The sequence below is a fragment of the Melopsittacus undulatus genome, chromosome 4 (genome assembly GCF_012275295.1).
Source record: "Melopsittacus undulatus isolate bMelUnd1 chromosome 4, bMelUnd1.mat.Z, whole genome shotgun sequence".
Classification (NCBI taxonomy): Eukaryota; Metazoa; Chordata; class Aves; order Psittaciformes; family Psittaculidae; genus Melopsittacus; species Melopsittacus undulatus.
The window spans coordinates 53,575,227-53,598,372 of record NC_047530.1 but is presented as its reverse complement, the minus strand read 5'-3'; the positions used below and the strand labels follow the sequence as shown (position 1 = coordinate 53,598,372).

Here is a 23,146-nt window from a genome sequence, read left to right as displayed (position 1 = left end):
AGAAACTTGTCACATATGGCACTGTGTGGTCAGCTGTGTGGTTTTAACAACTGAAATAATAATTGATAAAAATGAGTTTATCTTAAAAACTATTTACTCTACAGAGATTTGTGCCATTAAAGGGACAAAGTCTCAGAAGACCATTGCCGCAGAAAGAACAGGATACAAACCTAAGGTATTTTAGTGTTAAAAACAAGTGTCCTTGATTGCTGAGGCAATATTATGATACTTCTTGAGACTGGAAATAAGACCTATAGCTTGTCCTGAAGCTGCTAACATACATAATACATGTAGTGGTCAATTACATGTCTGTACATAACTAACTCCTCAATTTATTCCTGGCTCTGGTTCATTAACATTTGATGGGATATTTTACAGGGTTTCAGGCATTGCTACATACACCAGAAAAGGAGACACTGCAAGTTTTTGTGTCAGGAGCCTGAAGTGGAAGAAGACAAGTTATTCTTGTCTTAGATTTTTTTTTTTATCAGAATCATAGAATAGTTAGGGTTGGAACCTAAGGTTGGAAAGGACCTTAAGATCATCTAGTTACAACCCCCCTGCCATGGGCAGGAACACCTCACACTAAACCATGTCACGCAAGGCTCTGGTCCAACCTGGTCTTGAACACTGCCAGGGATGGAGCATTCACAACCTCTCTGGGCAACCCATTCCAGTGCCTCACCACCCTCACAGTAAAGAATTTCTTCCTTATATCCGACCTAAACTTCCCCTGTTTAAGTTTCAAACCGTTACCCCTTGTTCTATCACTACAGTCCCTGATGAAGTCCCTCACCAGTGTTCTTACAGGCCCCCTTCAGATACTGGAAGGCTGCTATGAGGTCTCCATGCAGCCTTCTCTTCTCCAGGCTGAACAGCCCCAACTCTCTCAGCCTGTCTTCATATGGGAGGTGCTCCAGTCCCCTGATCATCCTCGTGGCCTCCTCTGGACTTGTTCCAACAGTTCCATGTCCTTTTTATGTTGAGGACACCAGAACTGCACACAATACTACAAGTGAGATCTCATGAGAACAGAGCAGATGGGCAATATCACCTCCTTTGGCCTTGTGGTCACCCTCCTTTTGATGCAGGCCAGGATACGGTTGCTTTCTTGGCTGTGAGCACACATTGAAGCCGACTCATGTTCATTTTCTCATTGACTAACACCCCCAAGTCCTTCTCCTCAGGGCTGCTCTGAACCTCTTCTCTGCCCAACCTGTAGTTGTGCCTGGGATTGCTCCGACCCAGGTGTAGGACCTTGCACTTGGCATGGTTAAACTTCATGAGGTTGGCATCAGCCCAGCTCACAAGTGTGTCAAGGTCCCTCTGGATGGCATTCCTTCCCTCCAGCATGTCAACCGAACCACACAGCTTGGTGTCATCAGCAAACTTGCTGAGGGCACATTCAACCCCACTGTCCATGGCACCAACAAAGATGTTGAACAAGTCCGGTCCTAACACTGATCCCTGAGAGACACCACTCGTTACTGGTCTCCAGCTGGACATTGAACCATTGACCACAACTCTTTGAGTGCGACCATCCAGCCAGTTCTTTATCCACTGGGTGGTCCACCTGTCAAATTGATGTCTCTCCAATTTAGAGACAAGGATGTCATGTGGGACAGTGTCGAACGCTTTGCACAACTCCAGGTAGATGACATCAACTGCTCCACCCCTGCCCATCAGTTCCATAGCCCCATCATAGAAGGCCACCAAATTGGTCAGGCAGGATTTCCACCTAGTGAAGCCATGCTGGCTGTCACCAAGCACCTTGTTGTTTTTCATGTGCCCTAGAATGCCTTCCAGGAGAATCTGCTCCAAGACTTTGCCAGGCACAGAGGTGAGACTGACTGGTCTGTAATTCCCTGGGTCTTCCATTTTCCCCTTCTTGAAAATGGGGGTTATAGTTCCCTTTTTTTCAGGGAACTTCACCTGACTGCCATGATTTTTCAAATATGATGGCCAGTGGCTTTGCAACTTCATTTGCCAGCTCCTTCAGGACCCGCGGATGGATTTCATCAGGTCCCATGGACTTGTGTACATTCAGGTTTTTAAGATGGTCTCGAACCAGATCCTCATGTACAGTGGGCCCAAGGTCTTCATTCTCACAGTCCCTGCATCTGCCTTCCAAGACTTGGGTGGTGTGGTTAGAGCATGTGCCAGTGAAGACTGAGGCAAGAAAGTCATTAGGAACCTCAGCCTTCTCCAAATCCAGGGTAGCCAGTTCTCCTGATAGCTTCTGGAGAGGGCCAAAGTTGTCCCTATTCTGTCTTTTGTTTGCTACTTACCCATAGAGTCCCTTCCGGTTATCTTTCACATCCCTTGCCAGATTTCATTCTAACTGGGCCTTAGCTTTCCTGACCTTGTCCCTAGCTTCCTGGACAATATCCATATATTCCTCCCAGGCCACCTGTCCTCGCCTCCATTTTTTATAAGCTTCTTTTTAACTCCTCTATGTTTCCTCAGCAGAAATGTAAAGATAGAGTCCCTCTGGGGGAAAAGTCGTATCAGCTGAGATTGGAAAGGTCTACAGCAGATAAATAAATAAAGGAAAGTTAGTCTTTGGAGATTTTGTACTATGCAAAAAGAAACACAAAACCAATCCTTATCAGCAGCATTTGTATTAGTAATCTATTCCTTTGAGATGGTAGCTGGACGTGTCAGTAATGAGAGGAAGAAGCACCCTTACTAGTCAATTGAGAAAAACTTGTATGTGAAAAAAACTCAGATGAAACTTTCCTAAATGAGAATGTGGATGCTAGTAATGCCCTTGGCTTGCAGGGTAGCCAAGGATCTGTGAAGAAGCAGATCAAATACAGACAAAACCTCAGAAAGTAGGTGCGACAATGATACTCTGCATGAACTTTAGCATACCCGGGGAACTGGTAGATTCATTTCAGTTTTCTGACTCCCCAAAGCAAACACAGGATAATCACGAACAGACAAAATATTTGGATGATCACAAATATGAAAAATGTGAAATGTGGTGCAGCCACTGAGACATACTCCAAGAATATTACAGGATGAAAAGGTGAAATGACAGTATTTGGACAAGATCACCACATTTTTGTTATGTCTGCAATTGACAAAATATCAGATGCAAATAATGTGTGTGGGATGTGATACAAAATTTTGAACATTTGTTCCTGTGTTTGTTAGCTGTTTGTGTATTATTACATAACCAGCGACCCACACATGTGGCATGCTAAGTATTTTATTATTTAGAACACTAATTTTAAAGTTTCATCAAAAGTAAGGAGTTTTATAGAAAATACTTGTATGTTAGATAGGAAAGAGTAATTACTAATAGAATATTCTGGTAGCAACCCTTCAAAATGTAAATTCAGTTCATCCTGTCACCTATTATGTGGGCCTTTTGATACTCAACAAAGAGAAGGGCAATCAATCTTACCCCTTTACACAAAGCCTCTGATAATTCTCTTTTGTACAGTGGGAATGTTATGATACACAGTATGGAAACAGTAATACAACACACCAGAGGGAGTGCATTTTTACCCCAGCCCCAACTGGATGGGTTCCTTTTCCTGAAATATTTTCACAGAATATGAAGATAGATCCCTTTGTACAAAGAATTCTTCCCAAGCAAATTCTCTGTCTGTAATTTTCTACTTCTGCTGCCACAACTCAAACACACTGACAAACCCCATAGCTTGTGCTTTGCTAACTTCTCTGCATTTTGTCTAAGTCTCTGTTTGAATCTTCATTTTGTATAAAAGAGACCCCCAGGGGCACTGCAAACTGCAAACCTTGTGTCTTCACACCAAGAGCCTGTGCCTATGATTCCTTTGTATATACCTTACATAAACACCACAAATATAAAAAAATCTCATTTAAGCTTTTATTTAGGTATTTTTAAGTTAAGTTGCTCAAGTCCATTTTCCATCAATATAGACACTAAAAATTGAGATCAACATTTAAGGCAACATTAGCATCCATGCCAAGCTCAATATGCAAACCTTACCACTTAAGCACCACAGCATCCAAGAATTGTCACAAGTCTCCTACCTCTGTCACACATTCCTTTTCCATTTTAACTATGCTATCCCACATTACACTCAGTAATTCAATTTAGATGCATAATCTCAAGTAAGACTGTCATTTTTTTATATTTTATTTCTTATGAACTAGATAATTTTTGCAGAAGGTGATATAAATGAGATACATTCCAGGGTGAAAGTATGCAGTTGATTTATGGTGTGATACCAAACAGGATTAAAAAAAAAATTAACATCATTATTCAATAACTTAGTATGAACATTATATGTATTTAGCCTTTTAGTAAAGGCTATAAATTGAGACTTGTTAGAATGGTAATTTTGCTTTAAATTCTGATTTCTTTAGTCTTTAGTGTTACTGTTGACAAATGTTGGAGTTAAGGATGCTCAAGTGCAACTCTTATGTAAGAATATTTACAAGTATACAAAAGACCACATAGTTTTTAATACACTCACTATTCTTAATACAGAGTAAATAAGGATTTGTCTTGTGCCTGTGAAAATACTTCAACATGTGGGTCTTGCTTTTTTCTCTTTTACAGTAAAAGGAAAGGTTTTTACTTTTCCTCAAGAAGTGTATTTATTACAAGATGGTTAGCATACATATATCACATAACATACAAGATTTAAAATTAACTAGTTACAAAATAAGGAGTGGTATGTATATTTTCATATAACTGAAGAACAGGATCAGTATTTTACAAAGTACATATAAAAGTACTTCATATACAAAGAAAAATACAAATGTGCAAACACCATCGTCACAGGTGGAAATTTGTCAATTGAAAAATGCTAGAAAAATCCTTCATATTTTTGTCTTGAAATTGTAAATGCATTAAAACCAGCTGCATTTCCTATTGTGTGTGGTGAGAAGTTTGTGTTCCTTTCTGACAAAATACATTAGTTATAAAAAAAAACCCAAGCAAACTCACAAACAATTTAGTAACTGAAAAATCTTACAGGTATAGTCAGTTTGGTTAGGCTGACAGTAAATTACAAGCAGAACATCTGGAAAAATGAGAAAATAGTGACTCATATATACAAACCTTTTGTAAGATTAGTGTGCTATTTAAAATATTAACATTTTAAAATAAAAACAATGGCTTAATTACCTACATACTCTACTCAATGTCACCACTATCGGCAGATTGTAAAATCTCTACTATCTTGGGGCTATTAAAAATGTTTTGCCAGGATTTTAAGCTGAACAAACACAATTTTATCAAATGTAAAAATCTATAAACAGTCTTCCAATTCATGTGCAAAAATGTTTAAAAAGTATCAAATCATGACACATCAAACCTGATTATGTACATATTTAATATCTGTAATGTTGTTAACGAGCTAATATTGTTCTGCTATAAATAACTTAGCTCTGTCCTGCAAAATGTCTGCATTTTAAAGATTTCAGTGCAAGTGCTTGCTTCATTGTTTAGTGCATTATTACATTTGTCATTTTGTATTTTACAGTGAGCAGAACAGCATATAAGTTAACATATACAACTCACACATAAGAGGTCTTTCTTCTACTGAATTCCTAGTTTGTTTTCCATTTCTCCTGGATAGTGTCAGCCAGTTTTCTTTCATTTATACTATTGTAAATAGAATCTAAAAAGAAAAGTGCTATGATCTTCAGATAATCCCTAGAAATTGAAATAGAGCAACCACATTGCAGAAGTGCTCAATATTAGAGTGCACAATATTAGAGAATGACCTGCACACTGATAAAACACTTGGAAGTCTGGTTTCAGGCATTTCACTTTTTGGTCTTTAAAAGTGTCAACTGTCTATAAAAATTGGCAACCTGATATATATGCCACTGGACTGTCAGACTTCATTTATTTATTTATTTAAAGGAACTGTAGATACGTTCCCTCTTATGCATGACTAGCTTGGAAATAAGAACATTTTGCTTGAAAATATAAATAAAGTGAAAGTTCACTTCCTGTTGGAGAGAAAATTTCTACGATTTCCTCTGGACAGGCTTCCTAACAGAAGAGCTCTGAAATGATAAAACCAGGATTAGGTGATAGTGCAAATACAGACCCTTTTTATAGCTAGGGATTATACTGAAGAAAGTGGAAATTCAGGATAAATTGATGATTATTTCTCAAAGTCCTCCCTGCAGAAAAAAAATAGCAGTTACAGTGGTTATAATTATTGAATAGGAAGGGAATTTTAGCATATTATGAACTTTTATGGCTGAAATGTAAGGAAGGCTGGCTGTCTGTCAGTAACATTTCAGAACTTAGCTTCTTACAGGAAGAGATGCTTTAAACGTGTCTTTATCATGAAACGTTCTTCCTTTCTAAGCATCTGAAATGCAACTCTGGATCCTATCCATCCATTGTTGAGCACTCTGTGCATCTTGGGCACAAAAATTATACACACGTTTATTTGTCTTCAACTGCAAAGGAAAAATAAGAACATGAAGATAGGCAACACATAAAATAGAAAATGAAACTTGCGTATTTTAAGCTGTAATATTCAATGCACTAATTGGGTCTGAATGTACCATTTTTTTAACTTCTGCTGTTCTGCTCTCATCTGAGAGCCAGATGCTAGCTGTGCAAAAATTTTTTGTCTTGAGTTGGCATGACTGCTTCTTCCTAGCTCACACCTTCCAGCAGGATGGAAAGCAGTAGGCTCAATACACCAAGTAAAGAAACCTTCACATAAAGTAAAAACCAGAAATACTTACATCAAAAAAAGCTTTTTCACTTGCATGTTTTGGGGCTCCAATTGTCGGAGAAGCAGGAATCACAGTTTCTACTTCTGCAAGGTCTATGTGTCCCTTACAGCTTGTATCCTCACCAGAATCATAGTATCGCAGCTAGACCACAAGAGAAAAAAAAGAAAAACCCAAATATGCTACTTAGATGGACATTTCACTTCTCTTTTCCTGGATACAACATGGAGTACTAAGGCTGAGAGGCACAAATGTTATTAGGACCCAAGGACATCAGACATGGGAAATTTCTAAGACAAAACTGAGAACAAAGAAGTCTCCACCATCTGCTCCTGTGCAGACATGGAGTTGGGGCAGGAGCATTTTGTTACCAGATTTTCAGAGAAGAGAAGCTTCAAATACTCCTGCATTGCGTCCGGTCAGAGAACGTGTGAAGGTTGAAAGTGGAACATAGTCTTTAAGATTCAGCATTCCTTATCAGTTTTTCTAACAGAAACCACCTAATTACTGTTCATTACTTTGAAACGAATACAAAAGCTTTACTTCAGCAAGGAATTAACAAAACAATTACTCTCTACATTTCAAGGATTCAAAATGATCAGAAAAAAATAAGTATAATTTTAGATAATTACAAACTGCACAGAAAACTCACATTTTGCTATACTGCACTTAGTGGTTTGAAAGAAGCTTGCCTTTTTTTTCTCTCCTTGCAAAGATACTTTGGTATGAATGTTAACCACTCTGCAAACTGGGTTCCAATGTGCAAACAAGTTCCAAAAGAGAGTATCTCTTACTTAAAGAAAAGTGAGGAAAAAAAAGAAATATCCCAGAAATCAATGCAAAATAATGAAGCAACCTTCACAGCAAGGTCAAACACCAGAATTCCAACTAAGACAGACCTGTATTAATCCTACAACTATGAAACTCAGGAGGATATTTGGTTATACAAAAAATTTACAAGTATTTTTCTCTTCTGCAAAATGGAACCTTTTTTTCTGTATACCCAGAGTATACATATCTTTTCACTTGCAGGGAAAAATGCTAATGGCAAAGTGCTTGAGTAACAAAGAGGCTGCAAAATACACACTGAGCTTACAATAACTACTATTGTTTCAATATGAATGCCTGAACAAAACTTGCTATCAGTTACCATATTAGGTCCCAGCATCCAAACTGCACTCAGAAAGAGCTTTTAGTTCTTTTGGTCATATTAAAAAATAAATTATGCTTACCACTTAATTCCCCAATGACATTCTATAGCTAAGAGTGCTCAGGGCTTTAAAAAATTGACTGTATTGCTTGTGTACCCTAATGCCTAGAAAATGTCCTCAGGCACTACCTGTTTTTTTTTTTCTCCTGAGGTATGATGCAGGCAAAAAATGTTTGTACCCAAACAATAATGCATGACTTCCAGTCTAAAAAGTCTTTTATGATTATATGCTAAACATTTACTACTGTTTGAAACAAACCAAATCAAACCCCAACATAGTAACAAACCTCTGTCCATTCAGAATGCTGTATCTGCTACGAGCTACACGAGATAAACACAGATATATGGTCTATAATGATGTAACACACACATTGCATAAATACACATCTAAAAATAATCATTAGCATTTGTAAAGTCAATCTATACACAGTCAATAAAAAAGCAGCAAAATAGTCATATACAAGTCTATTATCTGAAAAAGTTTTACCTGGTGTTTTGTCACATCCAGCACAAACCAGCGAGGTTTCCAACCTTTTAGTAAAGCTCCTCTTTTGTATAGCGTACCTTCAAAAGATCTGAAAGGTACAAAAACACAGAAGGCTTGATTATATAATATGAATATTAATGATACATAAAAGCCCCAAAATGACTACACACATACTGAAACACTTCTTTTACTGCAGTAAAACAAATTAGTTTTAAACAAGTAATTTACTTATTGGTAAGTGTGATATACTAATAAATACTGTTTCAGTACTTTGGATGCATTAAATGTGCAGCTACAATTTGCTTGTGTATATAAAGAGGAAGACTGAAAGCTACTGCTAGGAGAAAGAGGCCCACCCATCAAGATAACAGAAAAACAAAACCACTATGAAGGAATAAAGCATTCTGTGCATATGAAAATGTAATTTTTTCCTTAAACAGACACTTGTACCTATCTAATAAGAAGTCCATAAACACTCTGTTTACCTATTTTCATCATTCTTTGATGTGAAATGATTGTATAGTGTAGTTGTTCTTCTGTCTACTCCATTAGAGGGAGGGATACTTGCACTCTGTTCTTCACCCAGCCCACTGCCAGGTATTTCCAACAAAGACCTCTTTTGATAGGAATGTAGATTAGCTGACATCATTCCTGAGGAGCCAGAAGGATCTCTTCGGAGCTAAATAATATGAAAATACAAGAAGAAAGATAACACAATGTGTCTTGCATTGTGAAACTGTCTCAACTTTACACTGATAATACGTGGTACAACACAAGTTGTGAATTACTATGAGAGCAAAAGAATCTTCATACGACGAGTCACTACTGCTTCAGAAAAGAAGTCAGAGGGATGGTAATTCAATGCATTTCTTAAGCATAACAGTTCACATGGTGTGAAAAATCAGTATTTCAAAAAAGCCTTGCATATTCCAGTGAAACAATCTTGAACAATGTCTCCCTTGATTTCTCAGAATAATCTAGAATTAGTGAAGACATTTGGATACAATAAATTTCCCTACTTTCATAGAGAAGGAAGAAAAGGGACAGGAAGGGAAAGAAAGGAGAGAGAGATGGAAGGCAGAAAGAGTGCAGTTTCCAAGAGCTACTTTACAGTTCCAATATAAATTATTTTTATAGAATCTCAATAACCTGGAGTAAGAGGCATCCTAAATTTGCTCTTAATCTAAATGACAGCATCCTAGAGATGGAGTTCTTTAGGACTGACGTTAGCTATTGCATTTATCTGAGAATACTTAAATAACAGCTAGGACAGGAGACTGATACCAGGTATATTTATACTTGCATTTCCTATTCTGCTTCCAACTCAATAAAAAAAAAACCCTTCTGCTTTGCTAGAATTATATTTTTTTTCATCTTGAATTTATCTAGGGTATAAAGTGAGCTTTAATGACTGACAGACATAAAGCAGATTCCTTTTCTGAGATGAAAGGACAAATAATGAAGTAGTGCTGTCAACTAAACATTACATGAATGCTGGCAAATCTGAACAAGCACATGAAGCTGAAGACTTCAGGTACAGTCTTCAGGGGCAATTCATTGTGCCAAATTTATAGGAAAAGCTCACAAAAAGCAGTATCATTCTTCCTAGTGAAAGTGGAGTAAAAAGAAAAAAAGCAGCCTTTGACTTAGAAAATACCTATATTGTTAGTGATTGTTTTTACCACAGTCAATAACTGGAAACACAAGCATGAATGCTTCTGACCTTTACTGGAATTCAGTTCCAAAATTCCATTTAGACATGGAAATATCTTTACTCATTTCTGAAACTGTTGTGTCCTTTCAGCTAATTTTAGGAAATTCGTTTTTTTGTACTTCAAGAATCTTTTCAACATATAAAGTCATATGCTCATGCTTATTTTTTCTGGGTATCTTAATCTACTCTGGTAAAGCCATTAGGTAAATAGCACAAGCATAAATACGTTTTTCTACATACAGAAATACAAAGTCAGCGTAGTCGGTTAGAACAACATTTCTGAAAGCACTATTTTACTCCAAGAAATACAGTGATTTTGTTAGTGCCCCAGGTAGCCTATATAGCTGGAATGGAATGCTCTATTGCATGAGCTCTTTTACTACTTACATTGTCTTGCCTGGTGTCATCTTTTAGACTTATTTTGACTCTTTCCCACAAAAGCTGCCACCTTTCTGGGCTCTGATTTAATTTACTTTCCAACTTCTCGATTTCCTGAAACAAATAACAAGAGTTTTCTGATCACAGAATCACTTCCTGCAATTGGTTTTGTACAACCATTTTCTAGGCAATATTTTTACACAGGTAACTTTTAGGCTGTGTTAACCAGTACAGTAGAAAAACCTCTGTCAAACTAGCTGTACGCTGAAGTCCACCAGACTTAGGAGTCGAAAGGAACCAAGTACAGCATCAGCCACAAAGTTGTTCTTGCATGTCACAGGTTGGAGGAGCCACTATGCTCTCAGTTCTCTGCCAGTTCTCCTGAACACACAAAATTCAACACCAATTGCCATAATAGAAACATGACAATGGTAAGCATAGGCTATATTTTTATAACAATATTTACAAAGAGCGAATTCTGTGCTGTGACACCAACATTGTACATTGCCAATATTAACATTTACCCGGGTTGATAAAATGTGATACAAAGCTGTAATAAAAGAAGGAAATGAAACAGAAAGATTTATTCAGTTTGGATACCAAACTGAAACAACATGTTCTTGTTGTGGATCTTGGGAATATGACCTATGTTGATAACCTCCAGTTAGGGTTATTTCCTGCTAATAAGACAGTGCATGCTAAGTAAAAAGAGGCAATTTAATTAGTTTATGTTTACTTCTGAACACTCATCAATACATTTGTCATTACTTTGATACGTGGTTCATATTCCTCACCATGCTTCCTTTCTATATTTTTACTTTCAACAACTATATTATTATTAAAATATGAATCTTAATGAAATCAAATTAAAACCTCAGCCAATTAAGTATTGACAGAACCAAAACCTGCCATATGAGAGAGAATTCTCATGCTATATAAAAACTAACTAAAACCCAGGGCATTTATGTTCAAAGGAGAGACAGTAAGTCTCTGTCTTTATTTACTTCTACTAGAACAAGTGATGAAAGCAGATTTCATGATACTCTCCAACTCCTAATGGTCTTTCAAAATGACAGTTTCTTCAGGGTATTGTTATTTATTGAAAGACTTACAGAAAATTGCTATATTTGACCAGAAAAATCTTGGTATCTCAATTGAAAATAAAAAAAGCCAATATTTAACAAAACATTTCTACAAACTCTTCTCTGCTGAAAGTAAATTAGAAAATGCAAAAGTCAAATTAAATGTAAGAAATCCATCTTATCAACAAGACTTAAACCAGAAGTTTTAAATACTGAAGATAGTTGAAAGCCATATATACATTAAATATTCTGGGATTTTCTTCCTGCCAAGAAATAAAACCAGAATAGCTTTGTTTGGAGTATCTTCATAGGTAGATACAAAATAAGGAGTGGTGAATACAAGCCAGACTAAAGGCTTCTCTAGATTACTTGTTCCTCTTTCAAAGTGCTGAGTGTAAAATGCTTCCTGATGAGACACAAATGACCGAATCAATCTAACACAGACTTTTTACGTAAAAGGCTTTCCAAATTGCTGTAAAAGTATACAAGCTCTTTTGTGCTGAAAGTTAGTCAGGTTTTAATCTGATTATTCTTTGTGCCCTCGTCTTGACTTCTGAGTATGAGTCTTTCTCTGCAGAATCTGGAAGCAACTGAAACTTGTTACTTAGCAACTGGGTCACATTCCTTCTTTTTTTGGCTCTACAATGAGTAGCGCTTCCAGAACTTAAAATGAAAACCTTTCAACAATCTCCTGCATATAAATTGAAAAGTTAGGAATACATTCTCCTTTAATAAACCCCATGTAAAAAAACTTACATGGCAATAAATCATTAAAATTTACTCTTTGTTTCTTCAGTTCTAAATTTTACTGAAAATGTCAGGGTTTTTTTTTTTCTTCCACATATGGAATGAACTATGAATAGCTGCATTTCCTTGCAAGAAAAATGCCTTAAATTTATCTTTCTGGTTCATTCCCTGTTGCCTCAACTTATGGGAGCAGAAGTCAATACATATAAAAAGAAAGGCTGTAGCAAATACAATCTGTGGATATACGAGTATCAATTTCCTGAAATTAGTTAATACAAACGATTAGCATTACTGTGCCTTTCAAAAGATGCATCTACTGAGTAATCTGCTTTGTAATATTGGAATGGTACAAACAGGAGTTAACTCTGGAGACACTCCAGAACTGCGGAGACCGATCACCTCCTTTGAAACCACGATGTGTTTGTGCACACAAAACAATCTGGATAAAGTCCTTCACTAGTCAGCTGTTTTGACTGTAACAGAGTACCCTGTTTTGTGAGCACTTCCTTCTCAGTATATATAACTCCTGGGCTAGAAGTCTTCCAAGACTTTGACCACAAATGGAAAGATACTGAATGTGTATCCAGTGACTGAATTACTGCCTCTGTCAAGCATTTAGACTTGTGTGTGCAACAAGTTGTACACGACCAGTCATTCAGTATTTGGAAAAAACTTAATGGTTCAGGGGCCACTTTGATGGAGCAGTCTTTCTGGCACATAACTGCAACCTCATGCTCTGAAGCACTATTTTTATTGTTTTGCTGGTTATTCATTGACCCCTTATATAGCCTTAGTTCTTTACAGTGTATATTTGCAGCAGAGTTAATTTGGATGACTGGCATCTTTTGAGTTTGCCAACCTCTTGCTGAGCAATCACCATGTAATGGTAAGTGATGTAACTGCTTATTTGGAATAATAGAATGTGTAGGTTCACCTCTCACAATTCTTAAAAGTCCTGGAATTTGAATGAATGATGAAGACTGAATACATTTTTTGGAATGCCAGCAAATTAGTGGGAAACGTGTCTGCCCTCCAGTATTTGACTTGTATTTTCACTAAAATACTGGTAGATTACTACCTCTAATACAACTGGCAACCAGGCATATATCACAGAATGGTTGAGGCTGGAAGTGACCTCTGGAAGTCATCTGGTCCAGCTCCGCTGCTGAAGCAGGGCCATCTAGAGCCAGTTGCTAGGACTGTCTGCAGATGGCTTCTGAGTGTCTCCAAGGATGGAGATACGCAACCTCTCAGGGCAATATGTGCCAGTGTTCAGTCACTCTCACTGTGAAAAAGTGTGCCCTGACGGTATAGATGGAACCTCCTGTGTTTCAGTTTGCACCCACTGCCTCTGGTCTTGTCACTGGGCACCACTGAAAAGAGTTTGGCTCTGTCTTCTTTACACATTCTATTCAGGTATCTATATACATTGATAAGATTACCCTGAGCCTTCTCTTCTGCAGGCTGAACAGTCCCAGCTCTCTCAGGCTTTCCTCATTGAAGAGATGCTCCAATGCCCTAATTGTCTTTGTGGCCATTTGCTGGACTCTCTCCAGTAGCACCATCTTGTTCTTGTACCAAGGAGTCCAGAACTACAGGTTTGGCTTTAGCAGGGCTGGCTAAAGGATCACTTCCCTCAACCTGCAGGCAATACTCCTAATCCATCCCAGGATACCACTAGCCATTGCACCTGCAAGGACACGTTGTTGGTTCAGATCAGCTTGCTGTTCGCCCAGTCCCTTTATGCAAAGCTGTTTTCCAGCTGGGTACCCCCAGTGTACACTGGTGCATGGGGCTGCTCCTCCCCAGCCACAAGACTTCCCTTTGTTGAACATCACTTAGATAAGTTAGCCCATTTATAATGTATCACAACAGATTCATGTCAAAGGATCATTTGAAGAGCTAGTCTTCATGGGAAACATTTAACCCAGAGCTGTACCCTGTACTGAAGACATGGCTCATGGACGTACTACACTGTGGTGTTGTCTTACTGAATTTTTCAAGTAATGAAAGCAAGTGCTTAGGGGGACAAAAAAAAATTGTGGCAAAATCTACCTTTTTCAAATGCAAAAATTCTGCTAAAACTATTTGTAACTAATCTCTGAAAGAAAATAAAGGCCTAGGTATGCTGTTTCATAATTACCTTCAATTTTCTTTTAAAATGGCTATGTAGCTACTCTTAACATCAGTACCTTCTTTCTGATTTCTGTTATGCAGAAAGGCCATTAGAAAACAGTCTTAAAGGGGAGCACCTCTGTCTGGATCTGCTTTCGAACATTTATGTCTCCAAGGTACACTTTTGAGAATGTAAGATTTGAACAACGCAGCTCATATTTCTGTCTCTGACGTGGTAGAAGTGAATTGAGAAGCTTTATACAGAAATCTGTATTTTAGAATGCATTTTATCACCAGCAAACTTTAAAAGGCTTCATTTAGGACTAAATGAATGAAATATGCTAACACATTAGAACATTTACTGCTAAAGAATTACATCTTTTGCTCTTCATAGAAGAGCACCACATTCTACCAAGGAAAATTCTCAGTTAAGACACTCATTAACTCCTCTGCTTCAGCTTTAGATCCTGAAGAGCACTATCTAGTTTTCAACTGAAAATATATCTTTAGAACAAACAAACTGGGGCTTATCATTATAAACTAAGGGAGAATCAATCTTCCCTAGTAATTTACAATTGTTAAATATGGTTTCAGTTCAAACATTTTTTGGATACCAACACATTCTCAATAGATTTATGATTCAAAAGAGGTCATTCTCCTACATAAGCAATAGCCCTAAATTAACAACTTGTTTTAAAAGAAAGTTCACTTTGCTTTTTGAACTTACAAGAATATTTTTGTAACCTTTATACAACCTCTTCAAAGTTTTCCAAATGTTCCTCTCCATCACTATCTTCTATTACTATAATCTAATTCACAAACAACATTTAAATTCTATAAAACCTGACCTACATATCTTCAGAATATTATATGTCCGATTTCCCTGTTATATGGCAGTTTCTCACAGCTGTGGATATGGATAGCTTGGCATTTACCCCAGGAAGAAATGCAGAAGAACACTGTTACTCTATTCCTGTTTTACTTCTGGCCTCTAGTTACGTGATATGAAAGCTCTCTGGGTTTTTTTTGCTAAAGAATTCCTGATACGATCCCTGCTGAGGGACAGCTTGCTCTGCATTTGTGAAGTTGTAAGCTCTGAGAAATTCTGGCTATCTTATTTTGAGTCAAGGGGACTTTTATAAGTGATTAATTTATTATTGTTTAATTGGGCATTGTTCCTGTGTTTGATCAATTACAGTTGGAATGAATGGAACAAAAGACATTTCAGGAATGTGCCAGAATAAAGTTAACTCTCTAGAAAAAGCAAGTCTATCCTCAAGGACTCGAATCCATTCAGAAACTTCCTGCCTTAAAACTTTGCTAAATATCATCTTTGCTGCAGGGTAGTTTGGGGACCTACAGCATACCCCAATTTTCCAAGCATTAGGGGTATTAGCCTCTGTAATCCCAGCTTTAATAGAAGGTAAATTCTGCAAATAGATTTCAAAGTTAAAAACTGTATATAGTGACCTGTATCTGAATATGCAGGTGGCTTGAAACAATAGCTCTAGGAAGTGAATAATGCCTTTGTCATTTTCCCACACTATCAATTAAGATACTAATATAAATATTAGGACTGTTAATTATAATCAACCAATAAACATTTAAGAAAATACAGATATTAAAATCAACTACAACAATTATCATGATAATAGGATGCTTTTTAATCTTCTAATGAAGAAACAACACCACCTAAGCAGCCTACATAAGCTGAAACAAGAAAAAGCCAAAATCATGCATATATTTCAAGGTTTTATTACCATATTTGGCATATATGACCAAAATATTCTACAGAATCTAAGTTTACATTTCGGTCCTAGCAAACATGAATAAATTGAGACCAATCATGGAAAGCTATTTGAGAAAATTGGGCCAAGATGTTCAGTTTATGTTTGTGTATCTGCCTCCCACTTGTTGAAATCAACTAGTGTCACATTTTGTTATCTGTCTGGAAATCTATGTCTTAGTCATTTTACTACACACCTACTCCAAACTGAGTAGAAAGAGGAAAAGAAAGCTAGATTCCACATTTGCTCAAGTTAAAATAACAGTTCTTGTATTTCTTACAAAAGGCAACCTAAAAATGTATTATACTACATACCTTATTATTTAAAAAAGACAGAATACATGACTGGCTTTCTTATAGTTATTAACTACTGTTAAAAGTGTACTCCCAGAAAAGTCTTCATTCAGAACAACATAAGCTTTGCAAGAAGTCCGACTGATTCCCAAACCAACCATCACTCCTCAACATCACCCAGTTAGTTTTGCTAAACACCTATTTTCACGTCTATAATGATCCTTTTAATAACAGTATATCTATAAGGCATTAACTTAAAAAGTAAATATTAATTTTTTGAGCATAAAAGAACTTACTGTTCTGTGTAATGCATGTACTTACATTTAAAAGGCTGCTGATGGCATCAGGCTGTAGTTTTTTAACATCATCATAACATGGCCATACTATTTTCCTCTTAGTTTGAGAGAGTGAACTATCCGATTGGTCAGCTTCCTCTGAAACACTGCATTTGGCAGTTACCATGGTCCAATCATAGGAAGGACCTGTAGCCAAAATCTCTTCCACATAATAATCCCACTTTTTGAGGCTGGACATATTTACATTTGGTTTCAGTGCCTATTTGAAAGACAGTTTTGTTATAATGACAGAAAGTCTTTGAGCTTCAGGCTCACAATACGATGCTTATATTTTTCTAGATCATTCTAAATTGAACAGTATATTGCACTTGGTTAGTTGTGCTGCAGTTTCGTCATTTCCACTTGGCTCAGTCAGATCAAAACCTAAAAGTAATACTAGTTTTGGGAATATATCGCTTATATTTATCCATCTGCTAAACCAAGTGCCTACCAAGAACTCTAATTCAGCATATGTCGCTGGGACCTCCTGTTAAAGACACAAAAGGTACTCGGCAGCAATCACCCTCCAGTTTGTCTCAGCAGAAAATCTAAGACTCTGCCATGAGAGAAAGGACACGGACTATCTAACATAGGTGGACATGCTACTTGGAAAAAGCACAGTAATAAGTAAGCAGCCAGAGACTGCAGATCTTTCAGAATAGTTTAAAACAGAGCACTTTGTATTAAATATTCTGTTGTTGTTTGTTTTTTTCCTTTTAAAAAAGTAAGATTTTCAGTTTGCATGCACCTTACCTGATGGGTGTTACGACCTCAGATGAACAGGCAAGATTAAAGTCTGAAGAGTGATGCTTAGTCATAATGACTAATTCTGTTATTATGACTAATTCTGCTACCATATTAGCATTTCATAAGAGGCAAAAGTTTCTTACACTATAAAAATATCAAAATCCACTCCTGACTGCTTAGTAATTGGGCTATGCTTACCGCAAAATGAATAGAACATACAGTGAACAGGCAATCATTCAAACTCCAAATTCATCACAGTGAGGGTTCTACAGAAAAGATAGATGTTTCTCTAAAAAAAAAGATATCTGCAGTACGTCCTGTTCACTGAATACCATCCTCTTGTTTTCTCCCTTCTTCCTCTCACACTACCACTTTATTAGGTAAGTATAAGTGCATGTGTGTATGTTATGTGTGTGTGGGTTGAAGGGAGCAGCCCCTTTGACTGCAATGAAGATCTGATGCAGACTCAAAGTATCTTAAAGGAAATAATTATTTCCCCTTTTTTTAAATGAGACAGATCAGTTTATATAGCAGATTTGAGTGCAAGGTGCTATGTGTGCTAAAATACAATGCAGTGAAACAACTCCAGGATAAAAGGAAAACCAAGGAACACCAACAAAAATATTAGGTGTGCCCTTGCCTCTGAGACAGTGGAGACTGTCATAGTATCATAGAATAGTTAGGGTTGGAAAGGACCTTAAGATCATCTAGTTCCAACCCCCCTGCCATGGGCAGGGACACCTCACACTAAACCATATCATGCAAGGCTTCATCCAACCTGGCCTTGAACACTGCCAGGGATGGAGCATTCACAACCTCCCTGGGCAACCCATTCCAGTGCCTCACCACCCTCACAGTAATCCAATCTAAACTTCCCCTGTTTAAGTTTCAACCCGTTACCCCTTGTCCTATCACTACAGTCCCTAATGAAGAGTCCCTCACCAGCATCCCTGTAGGCCCCCTTCAGATACTGGAAGGCTGCTATGAGGTCTCCACGCAGCCTTCTCTTCTCCAGGCTGAACAGTCCCAACTTTCTCAGCCTGTCTTCATATGGGAGATGCTCCAGCCCCTGATCATCCTCGTGGCCTCCTCTGGACTTGTTCCAACAGTTCCATGTCCTTTTTATGTTGAGGACACCAGAACTGCACACAATACTCCAAGTGAGGTCTCACAAGAGCAGAGTAGAGGGGCAGGATCACCTCCTTTAACCTGCTGGTCATGCTCCTTTTGATGCAGCCCAGGATACAGTTGCTTTCTGGGCTGTGAGTGCACACTGAAGTTGGCTCATGTTCATTTTCTCATCAACCAACACCCCCAAGTCCTTCTCTGCAGAGCTGCTCTGAATTTCCTTTTTGCCCAATCTGTAGTCATTATGATTTCTGGTCACCAGCAGTGGACAGACATGCAAACAATGATTTATCAGGATGAAGCTCACTGCCAAAGCAGGAGAGAACAGCACAGGAATAAACACTTGTGGGGAAGTGGATGGCAGGAGCATCTTAAAAACAGCCTCGCACCCTGAACTACAGTAAACCCAGACTCTGAGATATCTCGACTGCTTCCTTGGCTATTGCACAATTCTGTAATGGCAAGTGTATTGTGAATTTTATATAATTATTCAAGACAGAGTCAAATCTAGTGGACATATATTATCATATGAGACAGTGATATAAATGGCAATTTAATCAGATCATTATGAAATGTATCTTATTATCACTCTAAATTCATTTCTCCATAATTATGGCTTACAGCATGTAATTTTTTTTAACAGTCTGCATAAACTTTAAGATAATTTTTATAATCATTCATGTAATTAAATGAAATGAAAGAAAGATCCTCATTTACTTCAGCAAGATGCATAAATACATATTCCAGAATGTGGCTCTTTAAATGACATTTCCATAACAGCCTATGAGACACTAATCCAATCAACAAATGTGGGTCTGGGGCAACTGTCCATCAAATGCTAAATTCAGCTGAGAGCAATTAAGATAGCAAAATGTACTCACAGAATCACTCAGAATAACAAACTACCTGTTCGTTTTCTTAAAAATCATACCTCTATTTCAGCAGGGGCATAGAGGTAATTGAAGAAAATAGGGCTCCTTTTGTGCATCTTTTCAATACATTCCCAAATACAAACTCCTTTTTTAGCATGTTTATCTCCTTTATCTTCAAATAGTGTCCCTAGAGAAAGAAACAGTGGCAACAAGGTAGCTTTATGGTAACAAGTAACAAGCACTAAAGCACAGATAAAAGGAATTTCACAGACTAAATTTATCAAATGCCACTGCAACAAGAGATTGTATCTGATGAAATAACTTCTGTGGTTTGCAATTGCAACTATTCAGTAGTATTATATTTATAAATCTGTTCTGAAATCGACAGAAATACTTGAGTGTTATTTATGAATGCCCGTTTCTGCTTGCAGCTATGCTGACTCAGCAGACCACCAAGCCCTGCTGATTCTGCTCCACACTACCTGAAGCGACAAGCCGTTACAGTCTGCTGCACCAGCTGAACCACTTACCTGCAAGTAACTCATTTCCCTGAAGTAAGTTACTTGCTGACTCATTTCAGGGAAAACAAATTAGGCTAGTGTAAACAGGTTAGCCATATATTTGCGTTATCTGAAATTACTTTGAAAGGACATACAGATTACCCAAAATCTACTGGAACAGGATTCTATATTGCATTAAATGGTATTTGAAAGCAAATTACCCTTAAATAAACTAATACCACCTCCCACCTAACCCTTCTCCCTCCTTGTAGAACCTTCAAACAATCCAAGTAAGAAGGAACAACAGAGGTCATGGATTCCAATTTCTTGTTTTTGTTCAAATGGAGACATATAATGGAAATTAACTTTTTTGTTAAAATAAAATGGTTGCTCATGTTTAGCCTGTTCCACAGGTTCTACAGTTCTTATGAGAAGCATTCAAATTGACTGTATGCCATGAGAACCACCCCACGAAGCAGTGCAATTCAGAGCACGTAAGTGTTTTGCTCAGTGAACAAGTTCCAAGAAAAGCCTCAGCTGTGGTTGTGTGGTCTTATTAAAAGGGCACTGAGAATAGATAGGACCTTGGAACCAGTAAAGTAGCACATGACAGATGCAGTAAAAGGAAATACAAAAGAAGAGAAACACTGAAAGAACACAAGAGAAAGAAGTGAGAGATAACAGATGGGAAAGCTTTCCTCTCCTGAAACTTCATGCACCTGCTGAAGATTCCTAAGGACTTTTCTGTTAAAATAAGGTATTTAGTAGGGGAAACCGAATTGTGTGGATAAATTGCCAAAAGACCCGGAGGCATGACACTAATTTCTTCTACTTTCCTTTAGTCCCATCAATAGCATGGCTCAGGAATCATAAATTCAGAAAATTCTGCGTGTTCTTCCCCCTAATTTTGGTTTATGTTCCTCAATTGGAATTCATTACATCATCACCATGCAATTAGTGGACTATCTCAAACTAGGCAAATTTGTAGACCAAATACTGACGATAAAAACCCTGACAACTACGAAACCAATATGCAATAAACAAACATCACACATACCATGTTCTAGTCTTTCATAATCTGAATCCAGAAGAAAAGTTTTAAATCGATTTGATACGTGATGAAAAGCCAGAAACTTCAGATAATATTGATTGAACTCAAACTCTGTTGGGTACTGGTTATGAATCTAAAAAAAAAGAAAAAAAAAAGAAAAAAAGAAGGAAAAAAGAGGATATTGAGATATAATACAAAGAGATGTGTAAAAATAATGATGTGCAATATGACAGCAAAAGAAATCCCCTGTGAATGCTGACAATAAATACATCCATACTGTAGACAACACAACCACCTAAGCTGAAGTATAGCTGGTTTCTCTCCAATAACTCTTTTTTGCTGTATCAGTTAATTCACTGATTTTAAGGGATATACTCAAAATTTACATGTAAGTTAGAAGCAATGTTTCATACTTGACAATTTCAACACATACCACCTAGAAAGGTAAGTCTACAGGGACAGAGTATCTTTGAAAATTACAACTGCATCATCTTTTAAAATGCTTAATCTCTATATGATATGAACAATTACAACCTGAGTAAACCAACAGGTGCTTCTAATATTATGATTAGAGAAAGTAATTATTTCTGAGGTCTTTTTCAAATCTACATGCTCCAATTAACTTAAATATCTCCTAAATATATCTAATAATCTTACACTACTATCAGCCTTCCTTAGTTTTCCAATGCATTTTGGTTTTGTAATCCCATTAGATATCAATATGTACTTAGTTTAAGTAAGAAATATTGCACTCCAAAATCTCCTGTGCTAGTAACCATTAAGAGGGTATTTCTGCAAATACTGGAATAACTGGCTACATCTACCATGGGAGTAGCACCCTCATCTCCCTTTACACGGGGTGCTGTAACAGAGCTGCTTATTGAGCTTAAAAGAAGTCAGTTCCAGAAAATCATTCCACTTCAATTATATGCAATAAGTTACCACATAGGTACAGAAGAAAAATAAGAAGAGCTTCCTGCAGTGACATCACATGCATAAACTCAGTTGTCTTGGAAACAGAATCTGCCAGATGCTTCTATGGTGAAAGAATCATTTTGAATTAATAATTCAGCTGACACCTGGAGATATTGGCATAAACAATGACTTTTTACATGATGATGCAGTTCTAATTTAGGAATTACTGCTTCATTTGTTTTCTCTGAATCTTTAGTTTAACCCATGACATTTAATGCACATACTAGTTCTATGGTGACTTTCTTACCGAACACAGCATGTTGAGACTAGAATGGGTAAAAATATTTTGAAAGGACCAAATGTTTATTTCTGATAAATGGGTGATTTTAAAACACTTGATCATAATACATTACACTTCAGGGTCAAGTTGCAATCTAATTGGATTCTGTAGTTGTCTAATGAGTTGCACAGAAATGAATGAAATTTAACAGAAATGTTTAACTATAAATCTTCAGTTGATTTATTTTTCACAGTAAATTCCTATGAAACTTTATCCATTCATTTTATCTCAAAAGTCTTCCCTAGAGTTTACAACCATACTGTTAGAATTTGGTACGCAAATGCTATGCCATCATGAGTTAGGAAACTAACATTAGTAAGTCCATTTCTAGAAAAAATTACTCAGAGTTGCATTCTAAATAGGATTGTTAAGTCATTTAGCTTAAAGATTTTTTCTAACAGACAAGTCTATATTATATATATTAAATTGATTATGCAGTAAAGCTGTGTACCCATGACCTTTCTTGGCTGAACATGACACTGGCTGAGAAGATTATAACCCCTAGACAGCCTTACCTTCCCTCATGAGAAGTTACTGCCTTCTTCAGATTGATGTGCTGAACCGCTTCTAAACTGACACCCATCAAAATAAGATAGCCTTTTCTACAAGTATTTTTCTACTATTTTGATAGGAAATGGCTGGCAAGTTCACATAAACACCTCTGCTATCAGATCAGAAGGGTAGTATCTCCACCAGGGAGGAAGTGACGAATAGCTCCAGATGGTCTGTGGGAGGCAATC

The 23,146-nt window shown here is 37.1% G+C and overlaps 1 protein-coding gene across 1 annotated transcript in view; it reads right to left on the bottom strand.

The window, feature by feature from the left end:
- Window positions 1-3,886: 3,886 nt before the first annotated feature.
- Window positions 3,887-23,146, bottom strand: part of SBF2 (SET binding factor 2) — a 258,529-nt gene continuing 239,269 nt past the window's right edge. The window contains exons 33-40 of the mRNA XM_034062016.1: window positions 21,158-21,284; window positions 19,660-19,787; window positions 16,840-17,073; window positions 10,504-10,608; window positions 8,888-9,081; window positions 8,403-8,490; window positions 6,718-6,849; window positions 3,887-6,423 (exon numbers count right to left, since the gene is read on the bottom strand). Of these exons, the coding sequence (XP_033917907.1) occupies window positions 6,325-6,423; window positions 6,718-6,849; window positions 8,403-8,490; window positions 8,888-9,081; window positions 10,504-10,608; window positions 16,840-17,073; window positions 19,660-19,787; window positions 21,158-21,284 (1,107 nt within the window). The 3' untranslated portion in view covers window positions 3,887-6,324. The remainder of the gene's footprint in view (window positions 6,424-6,717; window positions 6,850-8,402; window positions 8,491-8,887; window positions 9,082-10,503; window positions 10,609-16,839; window positions 17,074-19,659; window positions 19,788-21,157; window positions 21,285-23,146) is intronic.